General features: G+C 41.2%; 1 protein-coding gene across 1 annotated transcript in view; it reads right to left on the reverse strand.

The window, feature by feature from the left end:
* tln2a (talin 2a) overlaps window positions 1-21,073 on the reverse strand; it is a 104,685-nt gene that overhangs the window by 49,478 nt on the left and 34,134 nt on the right. The window contains exons 3-10 of the mRNA XM_008278574.1: window positions 5,871-6,042; window positions 4,566-4,663; window positions 3,343-3,472; window positions 2,943-3,095; window positions 1,460-1,602; window positions 873-1,000; window positions 525-588; window positions 326-430 (exon numbers count right to left, since the gene is read on the reverse strand). Of these exons, the coding sequence (XP_008276796.1) occupies window positions 326-430; window positions 525-588; window positions 873-1,000; window positions 1,460-1,602; window positions 2,943-3,095; window positions 3,343-3,472; window positions 4,566-4,663; window positions 5,871-6,006 (957 nt within the window). The 5' untranslated portion in view covers window positions 6,007-6,042. The remainder of the gene's footprint in view (window positions 1-325; window positions 431-524; window positions 589-872; window positions 1,001-1,459; window positions 1,603-2,942; window positions 3,096-3,342; window positions 3,473-4,565; window positions 4,664-5,870; window positions 6,043-21,073) is intronic.

Here is a 21,073-nt window from a genome sequence, read left to right on the forward strand (position 1 = left end):
CATAAGAAGCTTTGAAAGTTCAAATGGACACAGACAATTTCCCCACCTGCTGGGTCCTGCCATCAACCTCTTTATCCAGTTAACACCGAGCCCAGAGGACAGATTTCACACTGTGGAGATAAAAGCTACCGACTACAGTTCAGCTAATTCCGAAGTCTGCTTCCTCATTTAAAATAAATAAATAAAGAGGCAAGGAAAGAACTTGAGGCTAGGTTTTCCTTTTTCCGCTTTCTGAGGGTAGAAGATCACTTCTTTGAATAAAACGGTACTTTGGCACTTTTGGTAAAAGCACAGAGATTTTTTTATGTTATTTTTTTCAGCTCACCTTGACGAGGAAGAAGGAGACGCCGTACGTCCGTAAGGATCGCGCCAGTTTGACATATTTCACTTTTGCTTCAATCTCTGTCATTTCTCCACAGTTCTTGTGGTCCTGCAGAGAAGAACATCCACCTATTGAGTGTCTGAACGCTCACTGCAGAATTAGATAAAATTTTAAATATCAACATTTATCAGCGTCACCCCACCTGAAATATTTTCTTCTCAGCTCCTCTCTGCTTGATGTATTCTTTGGGGAGAAACTCCTTCAGGCTTGGAAAGAAATGAAGAAGGTGAAATTCATGCAAAAAAGGAGCTCTCCATTTATTTTTTTCTGCTACAGTCCATTTCAAAAATTCACAATTTCGGATTTATAAACTGAATTCAAAGGTTTCTTTCTATTATTCTGCTAAAATCAAGTCAAATATGCACGACTCCTGATATCTGACTAAGAATCTAGAGAAAAAGAGGGGATTCCGTCTTCTTAAAAATGCTAAATTATCAATAAGTCTTCATGCTGTGTCACAGAGAAATGCCCTCATGAGCTTGATGCTTACTCTAAGAATCCAGGTTTGTGTTTGTGCTCTATGTGAGGTCCGAACTGGATCTGGGCCTGAATGCCTCCGAACTCACAGGCCTTGTCAAATGATACGGGGTGGGAACCGTTGAGGATGTCATCTCGAGCCTGAAACACAAATAAAGACATTCATCAACTGCGCAAAAGATTTTGAAAAAGCAGAGAAAATTTAGACCATCACTTCAAGTACTGACATTTTTTACATCAATACAGAAACACACGTTTTAGACTTCATCAAGCCGTCAACTGTCTCTGTGTATTTTTTAGCTGCTAGTCACCATGAGGTAATAATGGTAACATCTATGCTACAGTGCATCTTCTGCTCTGTGGTCACGTCCTCTCCTGGTCGTGGGAGGAGAAAAACCTCAGCTTCAAGATGTGTCGTCAGTTCCATTAAACATATCTGATTTGGCTTCAGGCGCAAAAACTGCACCACAGCGTCTCTGTTCTTGACAACGGCAAGATGCTACTATAACGGCTACTTTTACGAGACAGCGAATGCAGAGAAGTTTCCCCGAATGCAAACATGCAGAGGCAGGTAAGGAGAAGTTAAAGTCGGGGTCACACCTGCACGTAAAGCAGGTTGAGCTGGACCGGGTCTCTGGAGTCTACATTCTGGTCCGAGTAGAAGAACTTGCGTCTGAGCAGCAGAGTCTCGTTCTCGTCCACCCCCTGCTCTCTGAATGTCCGGCTGTGGTCCAGCCAGTTCACTGAAAACACAAATGAGAGCAAATCTTACACGTTTCTTCTGATTGGCTTCTTTCCTCATTCCAAAATCTACTTTCTTGATTTACTTACCCCTCCTGATAGAACTTTTTTTTAATGTGGGACCCACTTTGACAAAATCAAGGCACCATTTTCCATGATTTATAAGTACATATAAGAACCTTTATTGGACAGTGTGAGTAACAACGAGTCTTAAAACGCGGCTCTGCTTGAAACACACAGTTACAACTGAGTTCTGACTCTGTAGAAAAGTGGCATTTTTGACACAAGCTGCGCTCCAAACTACACAAACTCACATCCAATTATTTTTGGAATAGCAGCGAGCTCTTGTCTCTTCCATCGCACATCGCCTCACACGGCTCCCTCGACTCCTGTCACAGTTTGAAAACTACACAGTAAACTATGGAGTGTCTATTACGTAGGGAGCGGAAAATAAGAGAGCAAAGGAGTGAGTTTGGACACGCTGTTGCAAGACGGTTTAATGGTCCTCGGTGGCCTCGCACCTTCCTGATTGGACCGCTGCCCCGCTCTGTGCTCCAATCATAATGCAGCTATCACTACACCTGGTTTTAAAGTGAACCTAAACTCTTAGTCATGGCAGCTGGGATTTAATGTGTATTCTGTGCAATTGCGCAACACTTGCTTCTGTATCTGCAAACTGAAGCTGGCGGTTACTAGTCTCCGTGTTCTGTTGTCACTTACTAGTGGATGCTAGTGGCTCAGGGCTTTGATTTGTGTAATGAGGCGCTCATTTGACTGCCTGGAGACGAGGCCAGGCTTAGCTCTTTCCACCACACCCACATTAAGTCAGGAATTCTTCTGTTAGGTACACTTAGAGCAAGGGGAGCCGCTGCCTTTGTGTTTCAGCTCGGATAGGAAGTGTAGTTGTTCTGTTTTGCAGTTTACTTTGCAAGTTGGAGCTCTGTTAGCCATCTTCTGATTTTATTTGCTTCATTGATTTAGCAACACCCGCAGGCCCTGTTCTCCTTTTTGCAGTTTTCCCTCCTTTGTTTATTATATCACTATGCAATAAATAACTTTGCTAAACTAAAAAAAAAAAAGCAATTGGTTTTATGTTGGGCTCTGTAACCCTAGCAGAGCTGGGATGTGAGAAGGGGAGTTGGCAGTGAAAATAAGAAATTAAACAGCCATTGTGTACTGATATTAAAGATTCAGACATGACCGTTTTTGCTCTAGGAGAAATATTCTACAGATCCATCACCGCAGGGCATTTTAGCAACAAAAAAAATGACCACTGATCACTCCACCCTCGAGTCAAATATGCTGCATTTCAGTCACGTTTGTTGTCTTTTCCCGAACTCACAGTCGTCGTCCGTGTGCAGTTTGGCTTTCAGCTTCTCCATCTTCCTCTCGTCACGCAGCAGCGTCCTGTCCTTCTTCAGCGTGCCCATCCCTTCCTCCTTCTTCTCCTCCACCGTCTCCTGGATCAGGGAATATTCCTCGTAGTTTGTGATGCCTGGAAACAAAAGGGGGGAAATTCCCATCAGAGACACAGGAATGTATGTTTTATTTCATATTCGCACTTGAACTGATTCTTTTTGTCTCCTAGTCATATTCATTTTCTGTGATGTAAAAGCTCTGCGCCATCAAACGCAATAGAAACGATTCAGATCGCATTCAAAGAACAGTTTAGGGTTTTTACAATGTAAAGGTACAAATGGCAGTGAATCGGTAGAAGAGGCAGAGCTGAAGATGTGATGTACCTATTCTGCTGCATATAGTCACAAGCAGCTCTCCCACTGTCTTGGAGTCATCCACCATGATGGTCTTTACGGCACCATCCAACATTTTGATTTTCTGGGGTCTTTGCTTCTTCTTGTATTCGAGAATATCCTGCACAAAGACAAAATGCAGAGAGGATTTTAAAAAAACAAAAAACAGTTAAATAAAGAAGAGAGGAATGCAGGAATTAGATGTGAGAGAAAGAGACAGAGAGAGAAACACACTGAAAGCAACGGCTGAGAAAATGATCAAATGCGTCCAGGTTGCGTGGCGAGAGGAGAGAATATAGGCCAGAAAACCTTATTTAACGGCTGCCTATCACAGCCTGCTGCTCCCTTCCAATCACAACAATGAGGAGAGATTTGGTTCAGAGTAATTGGTCACAGTCATGCCTTCTACCTGGGTTGCCTTTGGTGAATTTGAAGAGGAAAAACCGTTTAGAGAAGCACAACTACAACCACAAATGTGCTGAGAGGCAGAGCTACACAGAAAACTCAAGAGTCTGCCGGGCCTTTGGCACCAGCGATCAGAGACTTTAAAACAAGCTGGCAAGCGATCTACAGCTGGCCGGAGCACTTCTTTAAAACTCACTTATAAAAGCCTCTTTTGATGTTCTCATTGTCTTGATATCCAATTTTAACCAGCCGCTTTTATCTTCCCGTTCTGTCTCACTGTTTTTGTTCTCCCGTGCATGACTTCTGCCTGGACGACATTGTACATCTTTGCTCCCAGCTGTTTCAAAAAACCGCCTGGTTTTAATTTCCCTTCAGTGGATTAATTTTTTTGAGTTTGTTTTTTTTAATTAAATTAAATAGTTTAATTATGGTCCATTATTAAAACATTTCGCTGCTCTATTCAAACAAAGATCATTACATTGTTTGTGATCTCATCAGTCAGCAATTTGCAATCAGAAAATCTGGATAAAGTTCAGATGTTAATATGATGACAACAGCTACACACATAATGTCAGATGTGTGTTTGTGTTGAACTCCAGTGTGTGCTGTTGATGAGTTTGTTCGGGTCAATGTTATTCACACATGCCTCTCCGGGGTTTCAGTCGCACACAGCTCCCAAGGTAACTCTGTGTGTTTGTGGTAACGCATTATTCTTCGGCCGTTCGCTTTAGCCCTTTGCCACACACAGCTCAGAGTAAACATTCACTCCATGGTATGTGTTTGTGGGTTAAACAGATTGACATATTTACCCCGTTGCGAAGCATGTAATAGTCCAGTGTCCTTCCAGACTCCAACCAGATGCCTTTTCTGGGGTCTTCATCAGACAGAAACAAACCGTAGTCTGAAGCTGGAGCAGCGGAGAGAAACATCAACACTTTAGAGATGGAAATGATTCCTTATGCCAGGATCGGATTATGTGATATCAGCTCCATAATGGTTCCAAAGCAACAGATGCAGGGTCTAGGGAATGAAACTGAACATGAGGCACAGCGATTGCTCATTTTATCCCATCTAGCATGTCGTAGCGGTGGCAAACAATCAACGCAGCACCTGGCAAAAATCTTTCTGCTTCAAACACATGTTCTGTTAGGATGGTTAATAGGAGTCCAGAGCCCTCATCTGTAAACATGGCAAAGCAGAAGGGCTAATGATGACTCTGGTGCAGTCGAGTAGAAAAGATAAGTCGGACCCACAGCTCACGAAAGCTATGACTGATGGAAGTCAAGGAAAGACTTTGAGCGTTGGTGACTGACTAATCACAGGTGCAGTGGCCATATCAAAAGACTAAACCTGACGTGAGCCAGTCATTAGTTTAGAAGACAACAATACAAAGAAAAATAAATAAGAAGACAATAAGAAATCTTCACTGCCATGACAACCACTTCAAATTGTTGCACAAAAAGGCAGGAGGCTGATTAGTTGTTTTCTTTATTGACTCAGCAGTTTGCGCTTCCCCTGTTTTGCGCCCCTCATTCCTCTCTAAAATAGTGGATTTTGTATATTAACCTATCAAATAACAATGAACAACGCTCTGTAAGATATTAGCCTAACTTGTTTAAATCAAATGGTAACTGTGAAACTTTTATGAACTGACACCCAATATATTATTGCCTGCTGCACTAATCTTTCCCAAGATCGGTTCTGTCTTCACTGTAAAACCTCCTGAACAATCTTCTCTGGTCTATATACCATCCTGTGTCCTTTCTGGGAAATGTTGAAAACTTGTTGAATCTGATACTGATATGTGAGAGTTTTTTACAAATCTGATCATGATGTCTCGGCTGAGATTAGGTTTCATTTTAGAGTAGAAATAAACATTTCTGATAAGGGTCTTTTTTTACCAGTTGCAGCCAAGAAATGTATTGAGCAAAACATTTTACACTTGAAGGTCACTTCTCTCTGATAGACACACTACTGAATGGTAACACAGTTTCAAAGCATCTGCGGCGTCTCTGCATTTCACTTTGTTGTCATGTGTTGACTGACATAATCACAGATACCAATTTTTTTGCAATGAGCTGACATCCGTGGACATGCATGAGCCGAACTCTCACCCTGTCCGGTTTGAGCCTCCGGGACCCTCTCTCTGATGATCCTGCAAGCATCATAGACAGCTGTGGAGGGCTCAAACTGCATCGTCTTCACAACGTTGCACTGGCGCACACAGATTTTCAGCGACAACGCCACCATCTTGGCGGGTGGTGCGGGCGGGAGCTGCAGCTACACCTGGGTAAAAACAAGGACAGAGCAGGAGAAGCTGGGTTTATTTCAGGGCACAAGTCCAGGAAACTGAAACACAGGGATGAAACTCATCGACCGTGATAAATGAGCCAGATGTTGAAGGAGAGGAACGACCTCTAAGTTGCTACAGAGATGTCACACACTTTAGATTCCTCATCTGACACACAAGTCTCTTGCAAATGGCATAAATGTGATTTTTCATATACTAAAAAAGCTCCACAGTGGCATCACCGCAGCACTTGATGAAACATCCTCCTTGTTTTCCCACTAGACAGAGCACAACCTAAAACAGTCTTTCACATCCATGCATGTGTGCTTTCCTGTAGGTCAGCACGCTGCCACCACACACACTCGAGAAAAATTTCTTCGCCTTGCGCCGTCATAAACTATGAAATTTTATGAATGTGAAGAAAGTGCTAATTTGTGCACAGCGAGGCCATTGTTATGCTTCATAAAACAAAAGAGCTGACAACAAATTTATCACTTTTTGAAAATGGCCCATCTGGTCCCTGCTGGGGACAAAGAAAAAGTCTCGAAATATTCCGTGCAAATGACTTAAAAGGTAAAGAAGGAAAGCAATCCACAACAACCGAAAGTGGAGAAGCAATCTTTTTCATATTAGGTGTGTAAAAACAAACCACTGCCTAAATCTTTGGCGTCTCTTTGCTTGTGCCAAAACACATCAAGAAAAGCCTGAACAAACATTATCTTCTTGACATATACACAGGCGGCAAAGCAATTTCCAGCTTGTTATCGTAGATAAAGTCAGCATGGGTCCTGCATTGTTAAAGTAACAGCATGCTCTGTATTCTCTTGCCACTTGCAAACAGACTGGGGAACACGAAATGCTGAGTTGTCAGCCTGCCACTCTTCGCGGTTTGTGCTTCGCTGCATAAAATCAAAATTTCAATAAAAATTGTGCATTGTACATTGAAACCCATAATTAAAGATAGATGGATTCCTTTACTGTTATTGCACAGAGCACAGTCCTGGCGGTGCATTCACATGTAACCAGACGCAATTGAAAACGGATAAGTTCGAACTTGATTAATTTAAGGTGCTAAATATATAAATGAAAACAAAGTATCACTGTGCAAAGTGACAGATATTTCTAAAATGATATCAAATCTTAATGTGAAAACAATGCGACAGTGTGTAAGGGGACACTTGTGATGATGGATCCACATAGAAAAAAAGTGTGAAGTTATCGTTCAGTTAATCACAAAGGAAGAAGATAACGCTTTAGCTTCAATACTGCCATGAATGGAGGAAGATAAAGGAGGGAAGCGCTCCCTAACAGAGCACGTCCTGTCCGGGACCAATGGGAGCACAGAGCTGCTTCTGTGACAGGCGAGGTCAGAGGTCAGAGGTCAGCCGGGGCCACGGCTCAAGTACAGAGGCAGCCTCTCGTCGACTCTGCTGGCTTCTGACCCTGACTCAGACGTTCAGAATCTGGTTCCTATGTGAGATTTGTTCACAGACGGGAGTGAAGGTGTTCATCTGGACCACCATGTTGACGCTCCACTGCTGTATCCAGAAGCAAGCACAGGCAACGATACAACAAGGCAGTATTCAAATATGTTGCCAGGGGGGGAAAAAATAAACTATTACGCAAATATGTCATTTTGTCTCAGTTTCGCGCTTTGTAATGTAATTTTAACAGACCAAATAAGCATTTTAGGCAGCCTTTCAAGCCTGTAAATTTCTCTCTTAATGCACTGTGCTCAATCTTAATCAGCGCAGCACTTCCCCAAAAATCTCCCGCTGATAGTGGCTGGAACAAAGCCAGACATTTCCCCAACGACCGGCTCTCACTCGTACTCCCAGAGCATGATACAACTTTTACTACAAACACCATCCTAGATAAATATAACCTGCTGTTCCGTTTCTCTTCAATGTCGATTTGCCAACATGAAAACCTCTCTTTTAGAACAACCAGCCTCCAAAAGATAATCCAGTGTATGAAGCGACTTTGTGAAAACGCTGTCAGGGCTGTGGGTGACTTACACGTATTTAGACACTTTTGTTTTTTTAAACACTATAAATTGTGTATCATTGCAAGGATCTCCTCCTGTCATGGTTCTCGGTTTTTTGTTTTTTTTTCCAATAATAATAATAAAAATTCATCTGTTTTGATTAGATCGCTGACTGAAGCCTCGGCGGACTGGTTTGGACTTTTTGTATTTATTCGCTTGTGCAAAAATGACAAACTGTGAAAAATGAGGAATAATTTAATATTCCTCTTTTCCACTGCAGCCTCAGCCTTTACGGGGCTGAGGAATGGTTGGACAAACAGGACGTACAGAGATAAGAGGGAGCAATGATGACACATGATAAATTAATCATATGATGAAATTGTTACCAGTGGAAGCGCGAGCCGGATCAGCAGAGAATCAGCTGTAAAGAATTATTTATAGCCATGTAAGACAAACGCTGAAATTACTTTTGGATTTTAACATTATGTACTGGGAGTTTTTTCGCTGCTGTTTTGTTCTGAGAAATACGTCCTTCCATTCCCTCCATTTATATTTGTATTAGATCTTTAGGTGGTACATGTAACTCAGAATGCAGCTTCACAACATATGCTCACACTGTTAATGCTTTTATTAGTACATTAATGCTTATTTTTGTCGCTTATTCGGAGCCTTTTGTATGAGACAACACACAGCAGAGAGCTTTAAACTGCACTGCAACATGTGGTAGCCATGTGTAGGCATTGCTTTATTGTTTTTGCCTTTGACTTGCTTGTGTGACAGCTGGCGTGTCCACATAAACTGTAATATCCCAAACTTCAATTACTGTTTTGCAGTTGTATGAAATGGCAGTTGACACCCATGTCTGTCCAAATTCATTTAGTGTATGCAGCAAGAAATTCAAAAGGTGGAAACTGAGGATTAGTGTCACTAACTGAGTACATGACCAAATCATCACAACCTCCTCTTCTGTTCCTGAGGTGCGGTTTTTCAAAATGGCCAGAAATGTGTTTTTGCAAATATTAAGATGTCACAGTGAAGGTGGCATCTTGGATATAAAATGTCATCACTTTATTTTATCCTATTAGACAACTAGTGTTTTTTGTTGTTGTTGTTTTTGTTTTTTAATCCTGAGTGCATGAATTCTGGAGTTATGGCCAAAAGTGTGTTTTCTGAGGTCACACTGACCTCAGACCACCAAAAATCCAGTTGGTTCACCCTCCAAGCAAACATCTGTGCCAAACCTCAAGAAATTCAAGAGATACTGGGGATGGATGGGAAAGACAGACACCCAAACAAAATTCCTCTGGCCATGGCTATCATTGGTGCACATGGAAAAATAGTAAACATTTAAAGATGATACCAAGCGACTAAAACCTTGAAGCCTAAAGATTAAAATATTAAAATTTAACCATGTTTGGGCGATACATGCTTTCAGGGTTTTTCTAGGTATCCAGAGAGAGAAACATGAGACCCTGTTAAATATTCACAGAACGCACAATACATACTTTCAGCCAAGCAGTTGGATTTTCATTCCACACAGCCCTCTAGTCTCCCTACAGGTGGTAACGCTGATGAGGCAGAAGCACAATGTTGGTACGATAATCCCGCAGACTATTTGGAGTCCCAAGTCAAATTGCAAGAGTGTAAAGTGAAGGGCAATCTTCAAAAGATAGCTCTCACAAAATCCTTTTCAGCCTTAGCAGTACTATGGAAATGGGTTATGTCACACACCATGTTTTATTTATCCTTTCTTAAACCGTTTTGAGCCCATGTAAGATGTGAATCCTCTGTGAATTGTACTTTTTTTTCCCCCACTGCACACAAACAAGACATTTACAATAATGACTGATTTGCCTCATGAACTAGCGCAGCCCAAAACATCTTCAGCTCTTTAAGCATCAAATTTTTCACCTGATTAAATACAAAAATGCTCACAAAAACAAATTATGATTGTGAGTATGACACTCACTGACAGAGCTGTGTTGTTTCTTATTTCACAAAAAATGAAGGTAAATCTCTCTTTCATCCTGCATCGAGACAAAGCAGGAGTCTCCGTTGAAGCTGGATTACCACCAAAGCATCCTATCATACATTTTCCCTTCCCTGCGATGAGAAAGGATTTGCTGAGATCAAATGTGATTGTAAAAGCCCCAAAACACTTGAGTACAACCAACTCATTAGGCTGCTACCAAATCCAGTGTGGGAATACGGCTCCAGTGAGAACGCAGCGCTGACAGTAATCATGTACGGACCTAATGCTCTCTTCATTTACAAAAATGCATCATTTCGGAATATTTTTTGTAAAAACAAAAAGTGCAGAAAACGTGAAAGAAACGCAAGAATAGGAACACCTTATTTATGAGGAGTATGATTTGCCTCAAAAAGATGATTTCCTGGACAGCATCTGTAAAGACCCTTAAGAGGAGGCACCTAAACCATCTCTTACATCAGCATCAACACAGTAAATGTGGCCGAAAATAAATGTGCAGAACAGTTTACTCACCGAAAAACAATTCAGGACGTGCAATCTGTTGTCGCCTTACATTTTATCTATATTTATAACAGCGAACAACTTGAAGCCCACATCTGCTAACAACACAACGAGTCTACGACTGTTCAGCAGGTATAATTTAAATCATGTGCTCCAGTCAAGTTTAGCACAGTAGCATGCTAACACTTCCTAACTGGCACGAAACAAAAAGCTGAACACAGCTGAAAATGTTCGTAGGTATCTGTTGACAGACCAAACTGCAGGACAAACTATTGTTTTTGCTTGTCGGGTGGCACTAAGGAATGAAGGTATTGCATCAAGGGAACATGAATGTGTGTGTGCGCCAGATTTCCTGTCAATTCATCCATAGCTGTTGATTTATTTCGTTCAAAGTAAGAAATGTGAAGCTCACGGTGAAAAAAAATCATGAATTAATAACCTCTTAAGACCACAGCTCTTGTTTGATATGCATTTTTTATTTCACTTTGCTATTGGATCAGATCAAATAGTAAAGACAAAAAACATATATATATGAAAAATATATTTTAAATAAAAATATATTAAATAAATAATAATAATATTAAAATAATAATAGGGCTGCAAGGTTAGCACCGCTGCCTCACAGCAAGAAGGTTGCCGGCTCACATTCCGGTGAGGACACCCGGGATCTTTCTGCCTGGAGTTTGCATGTTCTCCCCGTGCAGCGTGGGTTCTCTCCGGGTTCTCTGGCTTCCTCTCACAAGGTCCAAAAACATGTTGAGGTTAACTGATGATTCTAAATTGTCCGTAGGTGTGAATGTGAGTGTACTTGGTTGTCTGTCTCTAAGTGTAGCCCTGTGATAGACTGGTGACCTGTCCAGGGTGTCCCCTGCCTTCACCCTGAGTCAGCTGGGATAGACTCCAGCCCCCCGCGACCCTCGTGAGGATTAAGTAGTGTATAAATAATGGATGGATGGATAATAAAAATCAAAAATTAAAAATGAACTGATGTGGTAATATAACCCAAAATGTGATGCCAAGTCCTAAGAGGTTAAGGTTCATCATATGGGAACCTAGAATCTAAAGGGGCTATGTTATACAAAATCTTATTTTTGAATGTATCTACAAGACCCTGGCGTAGCTCGAGGCCCACACAACAAGAAGAGAGACCCTCATTGCCTTTCTCCATAAATCAGAAAGTGCCTCTGAATGAGTCTGTTGTGGTGTCAAAACAGAATAAGCTCCGCCCACTCACAGATTAACCACCATGCAGGGGGCAGCTGAACTTAAAGCTGCACTGAAACACCCCCATCAGAACAGGTCTAGTAGCACGTCTATACAGGCTTGGAAGAAGGGACAATCTGTTCAGTTATTTCAATTAAACCTAAAATACACATTCAGGGACGCGTGAGATGTAAATTAACTTGTGGACAAGGAGTGCATTATAGAATCTTTAATGCAGTCCATTTAATTCAACTTGTCATGAGATATTTAAATGTGGACCAAGCAGCAGACAGCCACATCGACCCTCACATGCTGCTAGCATGGCTAACAATTATGTTTGAAGGGTAAAATAAAAATCAATGACTGCCAATGCATAGGCCACATTTAGAGTACTATCACATATTTACCCTGCTCTCAGACGGTCCTTGTTGACAGGGAAGTGAAGCCGCCTATATTCTCTTCCCAGCCAGCAGAATCCTTCATAATGTTACCTTGGAGAACACAGGAGTTTATGGCCTGTGACTGCCTTGACTGAGTAGTTTGTGTTATTGTGTGATCGTAGTGTTTGGATCTGAACTACTTGTTAACATACACTTTAACTGATCCTTTTTTTAGGTGGCTAAATGTGTTTTGCTGTTGACCCAACCCGCTGTATGTAATACACTGATTATCAATAAATGCCTCATATCACCCCACTTAAAACAGTATTTTTTTTATCTGATAACTCAATATATAAAATTAATTAAGGCTACTAAGTTAATACAATTACAACGGCACAACAGGTTTTAGCAGCACAATTTACGATTGTACACTGCAAAGGAACGAATAAAACAAGCCTGACACCCCACTCGCATCTCGAGTTCCAATTGATTAAATGAAGGAGAGGTGCCTTTTCAGTGATGACTACAGCAGTCTGCTATCTCCCTCTTGTCTTCATTTTTCTCCATGCTGGTGTATCCATCTGGATGCAGGCCCGTCTGTTTGCCTGCATGCTTTATTTGCCTGCCTTGCTGCTTTATGTGACTGTACAATTCATCCACCTGCTGCACCAGGGAGGGAGCTGTCTGTCTGCGGCTTTATCCGTCTATTTTCATTTCGGCTTCGCTCCACGACATCAGTGGTAATTCACGCCAAACAACACGAGAGCGTTTTAAAGCTGCCACAACATCAGGAAGCTTTTGCAATCATTAGTCCAAAGCGAACTCCTCCTTAAGCAGAGAAAAAAAAGATGCCGCCGTCGTCGCCGCCACCGCCGTCCTCACGCAGCAAAATCTTGGAAAAAATTGAACCGACAGAGAACATATAAATCCATAATCATTAATACACTGTACACTCCCACACTGTGATACATAAGCTTCCAGCCCCCTCCTGACTTTAAACTCAACTGCACCAGTTACACCTACACTCCTTTGATGTGCTGCAGGCTCACAGAACAAAGAATATTCAACAGTAGCACTCTGCTGTAAGCAACAGTTTTCATGTGAATTATACAGATTTAAACTCATTAAGGACCAATTCGATCAGAGGAAACCGGCATTGGGTTAAATAATAAATGGAGATTTACAGATACATGCCGCTGCACACGCTGACTAGCCCTCGTGTAACACGTGTTGAAAGTCATTATGTTCTATACTTAAGTCACATGATAACAAGTGAATCATCTCCGTCACTGCTGAGCAAACTCTATGCTGATGACACGCAACTGAAAGGCTGTGAAAAAAGGCAGCAAGTTTGGAATTTTTTATCCTTGTTAGCAGCACGGCTTCAGAGATGGTGAGATCTGTCAAATCTAATGACAGTCCCATCAGCCAGTTGTATTTGCAATGCCAGTTAATAATGGTTAACGCCAATACTCTAAATTAAGAAGGAGACAATGATACCTGACATGTCATACCTGCTAAGCATCAACGTGCTATTTCTGCTAAACGACCAGGTTTCTAAACAGAGAAACTTCAGGTCAGCTGTGCCTTCAGACTTTATTGTGATTGTACTTGTTACACTTTCTTTCTTTACTTTCTGTAATTATTGCTCTGAAATGTCTCTCCCACATTGCACTTTAGTCCATTTCCTGCAGACGTAAGTGTGAAAAACGACTGATGAAACTGAACTAGAAGCTGCAGTGCAACACATGTAAAGCCAGGACCAGTAAAGAGAAAACACATTTGCTGGCTACAAAAGGAATCAGCTGCATTCAAGCGGCCGAGCCCCGAGGGAGGATTTTAGCCACGTATCATATTTACCCTGCAAAAAAAGTGAAGATGTACATCTGCCTGCTGCCACAGACACTGTGGCGGTGAGGCCACCAGGAAAGGTAATACTGTCTGTGCTTGTATACTCCTCAGTTGCCAGGAGCGAAAAGGGAAGAACCCTCGGTGCCTGTTGTTGAGGAGCCACTGATGGCGGCGTGCCCCCTCCATCGGTTTCATTTTAAAACAATGTAATATGGAATGAATTAAAGTAAATTTAGTCATCTTGTCCTTACTGACAGAACTGTGAGTGTACTTTACTCAGCTGCTTCCAGTTTGATCAAATTTTTACTTTACAACAATTATTGGAAAAGATTTCACATAAAAAAAGATTTGCTGAAGAGCTACAATATGATAACAACTGCCTTAAAAGAGTTTGCAAAATAGTTAAACGAGCTCTTCTTTGACCAACAACAGCAGTAAACTGTACTCAGAAACATAGATTAGCACTACGATGGGAACTTCTCTAAATGAAGAGGTGTTTTAAGCACATGCTGCTGACGTATTTATCCGTTATTGAGAATTTTCATATTGCAGTGTTGCTACTTTATAACTGTAAATACCTTCTCCAATACTTATTAACATGCATCTCAGCATCTCTGCATTTGATGAGGTTATCTAACGTTATGCAAATGTTGAATCGTCTGCTTCTGGAGAATTATCTATGTTTAGGTTGTAGCAATCATAAACGTAAGCTTTACCCTGATGTGTTTGCCACGTTTTTATATCTGTGTGAATGATGCAGCCTGCAGGTTGTGGAACATTTGTTCCCTGAGTTTGTCCTTTATACTGTGATTTGTTGCAGTTTCACTGAGCTACTTATGTCGCCTCTGAACAAAAGTCTGTGCACAGTGATAGATAATAATATAACTGCAGCGTCACTCTGCAAGATGTGCACTTACGTGCATCTTGTACCTGGATCTATTTTTAGGCAACTATAAGGTAACACTCTCCGGTGGGTATGTATATTTAATGCACCTGCGTATATGCACCAGTAAATCTCCAGTCAATGAGGAACACTGCCCCTCAATCAAACCTCAATTACAGAACCATGAAAGCTGCAGAGAGGCTTGAGGATCGAATAATGTCTGCTCCTCCCTTCAGTCTTTATTTGCGCAGACATGCACACATTTCTCACATAGAGACAAACCGGGAACCGACAGTACTCAGAAAATAACTCACTGACTCCTAAATGGAAAGCAAGCAGTACTGTGTGAGGTCCTGATATTAGTGAGAGGCTTGCTGAAGACATTAAACAGAATATTTAAGATTTTATGCTCATAAAATTACGAAAGTGAACTTTGAGTTTTTATGTGTATATATTTCATAATGTGTCTTATTTTATTATTTGTAGGTATTCTGTTCCTGAAATAGTAAATGCGTACGGTTGGTCATCAGAGGCAGGAGTATGCTGCCAAAACTGAATGAAACTGAATAAAAATGTGCACAGAATTAGTTTAACTTTGCACGTAATTTCACTGATCATTGTAAATCTATTGGAATTAATTGACTTTGCCACTTAATTTAACCGTTTTAAGTTGCAGTGTGACTCTGCCTGAAATGAGCAGGTTATCCAGCCTCTCTGTGGACAGTTTATCAAGAATCTAATGACCTCCCAAGACTGTTCCCTAGGTCTGTGGTGAGGATCAGGCTGCAGTCCGATTGTAGTGAAGCTCAGATATGCACATCGAAGAGAATAAATGTTAACAGATGCCAAAGAATGCGAGTTTGTGTTCAGCATTGCAGCGTTCGAGGCAGTAACTCGGAGACATGGGCTTTGACATAGACATCACACCAGAGGAGACTTATTCAGAGAACACTAAAGAGTGAGAGGAAAGCAGGTTACATTTTGTCACTATGCACACACAGAATTCGTTTTCATTTAGAGAAAACTCCCATCCTAAGAGTCAGACAAAGAGCTCATGAGATAAAAGGAAAATGAGACCGAGCACTGGAACATGTAGCTTTTGTTCAATAGATCAATGAGGCAGAGCAGTGCCTGCTGGGAATGCCCAGACCCTATTACAGTAACATGGCCTCTAATCCAATAATAGAACAGCCCACAAGTCAAACAGGCCAATCCTAGAGGAGTTCTGGACCAAGGAACCTATTCAATATTTGGCCAGAGCATGTTGGTAGCCTAGTTTCAGCACCGAGGCCAAGCTGGACTAATGCAGACATAGTGATTCGTTTATCTGCTTTTCCTGGTTTACACAAGCAGCATTTCTGTGTTTAATTAAGCAGCTTGCTTTTCCAAATAAACACCATGTGTTTAAAGGTAAAAAGTTTGTTGATCCAAAAGTAAAACAACTTGGTCTTGGTAAGTAACACAGCAACATGTAGAGCACAATATGGCCTCAGTGGCTGTATTGACTGTACACATGGCCCCAGGAGATGCAGTTAGGACGAGGAATGCTGTTAACTCAATTGTGCTGTTTTCTAAATGAATCTGACTGTCGGGAAAAAAAAAACTAATTTAAAACACTGTAATACATGATGAGACACACAGATGAAAAGTTCTAATTAGACATGTCTGTTTCACAAAATCTGTGAAAAACAAATGCAGATAAAAAAAAAAAAAAACGAACTCACTGTGGAGCCTCTGGGGATGGACTAATGTGCTCCTGGAGCATGTTGCATATTGTGATCCATCTATTTTATATGCACTGCTACTGAATAATAATCAGGCTGTGTAATGTGCCACTTTGTCAGGCTTCACCATTATCATCCTGAGCGGCTTTGGTTTGGTGTTAGCGGCTGAGACAGCGTAGCTGGTTCTGTTTTCACCTCGTGAGTCTGTGTGAGTGCTTCATCGTGGCAAAATGTGGTAAATGGTAAATGGTCTGCACTTATATAGCGCTTTTCTACCTTTAGTGGTGCTCAAAGCGCTTTACAATGTTTTCTCATTCACCCATTCACACACACACATTAACACACCGATGGCGACAGAACTGCCATGCAAGGCGCTTGTCTGCTATTGGGAGCAACTTCAGGTTCAGTGTCTTGCCCACTTGGACTGTGGAGGGGAAGGGGATCAAACCAGCAATCTTGTAATTAGAGGACAACCTGCTCTACGACCTGAGCCACAGTCACCACATCCACTGTAGCAAGAACTACAGCGACAGAGGCTGGGAATACTTTGGCAGGTGTGTATCTGTGGACAGATTTTGTAAACTGAGATCAAAAAGAAGGACTACATTGAGTGTTAGGGTTATGTACTCATGTAATAATGCAATAATAACTAAGAACTCATGGGTCAGGATGTCAGCATGTTGACAAGTGTAATGTTTTGTGTTGTTTGGGTGTCTACCATCACTTGTTGTGTACCTCGTGCTTCACATCATACAAATTAAATCAGTCAGTTTAGTCAAAAAAAAGCATTGTGCTCAACTTGTGCTTCAGATAATGTTTGACCACGATTAATAAGCAATAATAAATAACATCACGCATCAAATAACATCAAATATAAACCCACAATAATGTTTATTAGAACTCTGTAGCACACTTTCACATTCAAAAACAGCTGGTGTTCTTTGCACACATCTCTAAGTGGGCCAACTTCTACTTACAGTATTATATGGTAACTAGGAGGAACCCTACTTAGGGAGGTTCTGGGACAATGACAGCATATAATGTATAGTGCCTCTATAGGATGTTAAGGGGTTTATGTTTGTCATTGATGTGCATTGAGTATCTATTAGTAATGACTACTGAGTAATCCTGTAATAAGGTAGTAATGAGTACAGCACTCATCAACATGTTGCTCATAGTTTTTTAGTTTGGGTTTGAAATTTATCTTTTGTGACACCAGTCCTGGAACTTTTCTGACACACCTCGAAAGAGAATTTATACCAGTTTGCTAAAGACAGACTCTAAAGCAGCAGACAGCATCCTTGATTCTAATAAAGATTGTTGAAGACAACCATAAAGTGAAGCCTTATAAAGAAAACTTGAACAAAAACATTGTGTATGCTCACAAACCTAATTGGTTTGAATATTAACTGCAAAAAATAAATGCAATTTAATATTCAGATTATGTTAAATTTTGTGTATGAATTATCAAAAAATAAAAACAAGATTTAGTGTGTTTTTGTTACCTCGGCATGAGGCCTTCATGTCTGCATAGAGAGAATGTTCTCAGTGCTTCATAGTGGCCATCGCAGGTTCTCCTACACGCTCAGAAGTGGAGGGTGAGGCCAGGGTGTGTTCAGCTCATTGCAATCTGCAGCTTCACCACTACGTCCTACACACTCGCCCCTTTAGGTGAGGACTAACCAAAGAGTTTGAGCGCATCACAAACACAAGTTTTAATGGAGTTGCCGAAACGCAAACATGGCTTTTTGTAACACGACTCGTGAGCTCACACGATAACAATTGCTTGCTTGGTGACTACAGATTCAAACGTTTGCAGCTCGCATAAGAACAGAAAATCACACAATTTAATCAATTCCATACACTTTTGTGTTTAAAAAAAAACTTTTAAATTCAGAGTATTGCTCATTATTCGCACCCTTTGAGCAGCTGCAAGCTTGCTGGCCTCTTCTATTTGCTTCTCATCCCTATTGGCCTTTCAAGTGTTTTAATACATGCAGTCAGTGTTTTCTCATCTGCGCAGACACTCTCCCACATATACATAGGGTCCTGACTATTATTTCGTGATGAATCAGTTTTTCTAACTGTTCACCAATTAGATGCACATCTGGAACAAGCCAGCCTTTTCTTCCAAATAACCTCAGCGGCCAATAAATCCATTTTTATCGCCACTGCCGTCATATCCACGCAAACGCAGTGTAAACAACACATCCCAGGCACTCTCGGACTACTCATCAGGCAGAAATGAAATTGATCTAAAGCACACAGCCTTAGTCACAAACACACACAACTCAACTGGCACAGTTAGGAATGAGGTCATCGTCCAGCAGGCTGATCGGGGCGGCAGCAGACAGGAGGTCGAAACGGTGACCGTGTGACAGGCAGTTGAAAACGCAGAGTGAGGAACTGAGTAAAATATCCCTCTGCTCTCTCCAAGTGCATCTGAGTCAAGCAGTAACACCTTAACGCTCACCGTGAGGCTCCAGGTTCACACCATCTCCTGGTGAATTAAATGTTTCTGAAGTAGTTTAACTGTACACGAGGCCAGACTGACTGCAGATCTTTCAAACATGCCAAACGGTGCAAAGTACAGGCACACATGCATCAGGTTTCAAGGTAAAGCTGTCAATGAATATTTACGCTTCGGTTCCGCGGCCTGTGTTGTTTTCCCTGAGTTAGTAGCAGAGCAAACAGACTAAAATATTAAAGAGAAACTCTACAGTTTCAGCTGTTTTTAGCCTCAGAGAAAATTCAGATAAATACATGTTGGTAAGGAGTGCAGCGAAAATGTGTCCGCTAATCATACGTTCATCCTTTTTCTTTAAATGGCATGTGGCCTGTACAATAATAAAAAATATTCATATGTCTGATGTCAATGCAAATCACATTCTTCTAGTTTTTTTTTGTTTTACGTTCTGCTGCATTAAAAACACTGAGACAGAATGCATTCATAGCTTGAATTACATGCAAACTCAAAATGAAGACAGCTTAATTGCTGTCCACTGTAGCAACATGTACACTACACAAAGACATGTGGGATACACAAACTTTCACAGCTGTGTGAAATGAAACCTTCACGTGAGAAATAAATTCCGTTCGCATAATTATCCACCTGGTTGGTGGTGGGGTCAGGTGACAGACTGCATACCTCCCGAGTGACACAAACTACAAGTCTTTTGTCTGCCTGTGTGTTTTTGCATGTGCACGTTTGTATGTGTGTGTGTGTGTGTATATATGTATGAGAGCAAGAGAAAAAAAAAGGCTTTGGCAAATAGTCGAGGCGAGCAGGTGATGCATCTCTGTCGGCGGCAGCTTCAATGCAGGTGTCGAGTTTCATGCAGAGGAGAGGAGAGGCAAACAGTCCCGCGAATCCAACACAGAGCTGGTTGGTAATACCTCATTCAGTGTAATATAACACACAGTCAACACAATAATGTATTGTTATGACCTTGTTTGTTGTTGTTGTTGTGTTCTTGTGTCCCCCACAGACTGAACCAAAAAAAATGGTCATAAAACATTGTTCAAGCTAAAGATGAATGTTTCCAAGAATGAAAGTCATGAGAGGACGCTTCAGCCTCCTACACAGAGGGAGGGGAAAAGTTTGAAAAATGAGGCCAAACTACAATCACCCCCATCGTTTGTGATACAGATATTAGCTTTGATGGCTATCTGAAGCAAGACTTCACATACATGAGCTACCACTCAGTTAATCTTGTATTACAACCCTCACTTACTCCCACATTACAGTTTTCTTCTAAAGCCAGCGCTTTTGTTTTCTATTTACAATATGGATTCAGCCTATAACATTTTTTTTTTTCGCTGCTGGAGGATGTGTTCAAACACAGGTTGCCATGGTTACAGAGGCTGGTTGTAGCCTGACTAATATCTGTCTTATAAGGCACGGGTATGAAAAAAACACTGGAGGTTAAGTAATACTTGCTGGTTGATATATTTGTGAATTAAACGTTCTTAATGAGTCAATGAGTCACCATTTACCAGAGAAGTCAAGTCAGGGCAGCTAAAGCCGTATTCAGATCATAATGGTACCACGACTGACTAATGAAATGTTTCTTTTTGGATGTGGAGCCCTTGAAAGTGGAATGAGGCAGCTTTCATCATCCACTGTGAGGCAGCTATAAAATACTAGTCTATAAAATGAGTTCTTAGATCTGCAATTTCATGAATGAATGAAGTAACGATTAAAGGTGCAATATGTGAAACTGTAAACATAAATACAGCATTAATAGAGCAGCAAACAACTATCTATGTAAAGATATAGCAGAGGAATGCAGTGGCGGGCCGTGCATTTTACTCCTAGGCCTTCAGTGGCGTCCTACCTGAATCAAACCACCTCTTAACATCGTCATTATGACGCCACAGCAATAGAAACCATCAGTATTATGCAGAAAGGCAGTATAACAGGGCGTTGCATCGCAGACAGGTCTCTCATGTAGCGAGAATGAATGTTATTACTAAAGCAAGAAACCCAGTTACAACAATTCAACAGG

This window comes from Stegastes partitus, unplaced genomic scaffold (genome assembly GCF_000690725.1).
Source record: "Stegastes partitus isolate 25-593 unplaced genomic scaffold, Stegastes_partitus-1.0.2 Scaffold127, whole genome shotgun sequence".
Lineage (NCBI taxonomy): Eukaryota > Metazoa > Chordata > Actinopteri > Pomacentridae > Stegastes > Stegastes partitus.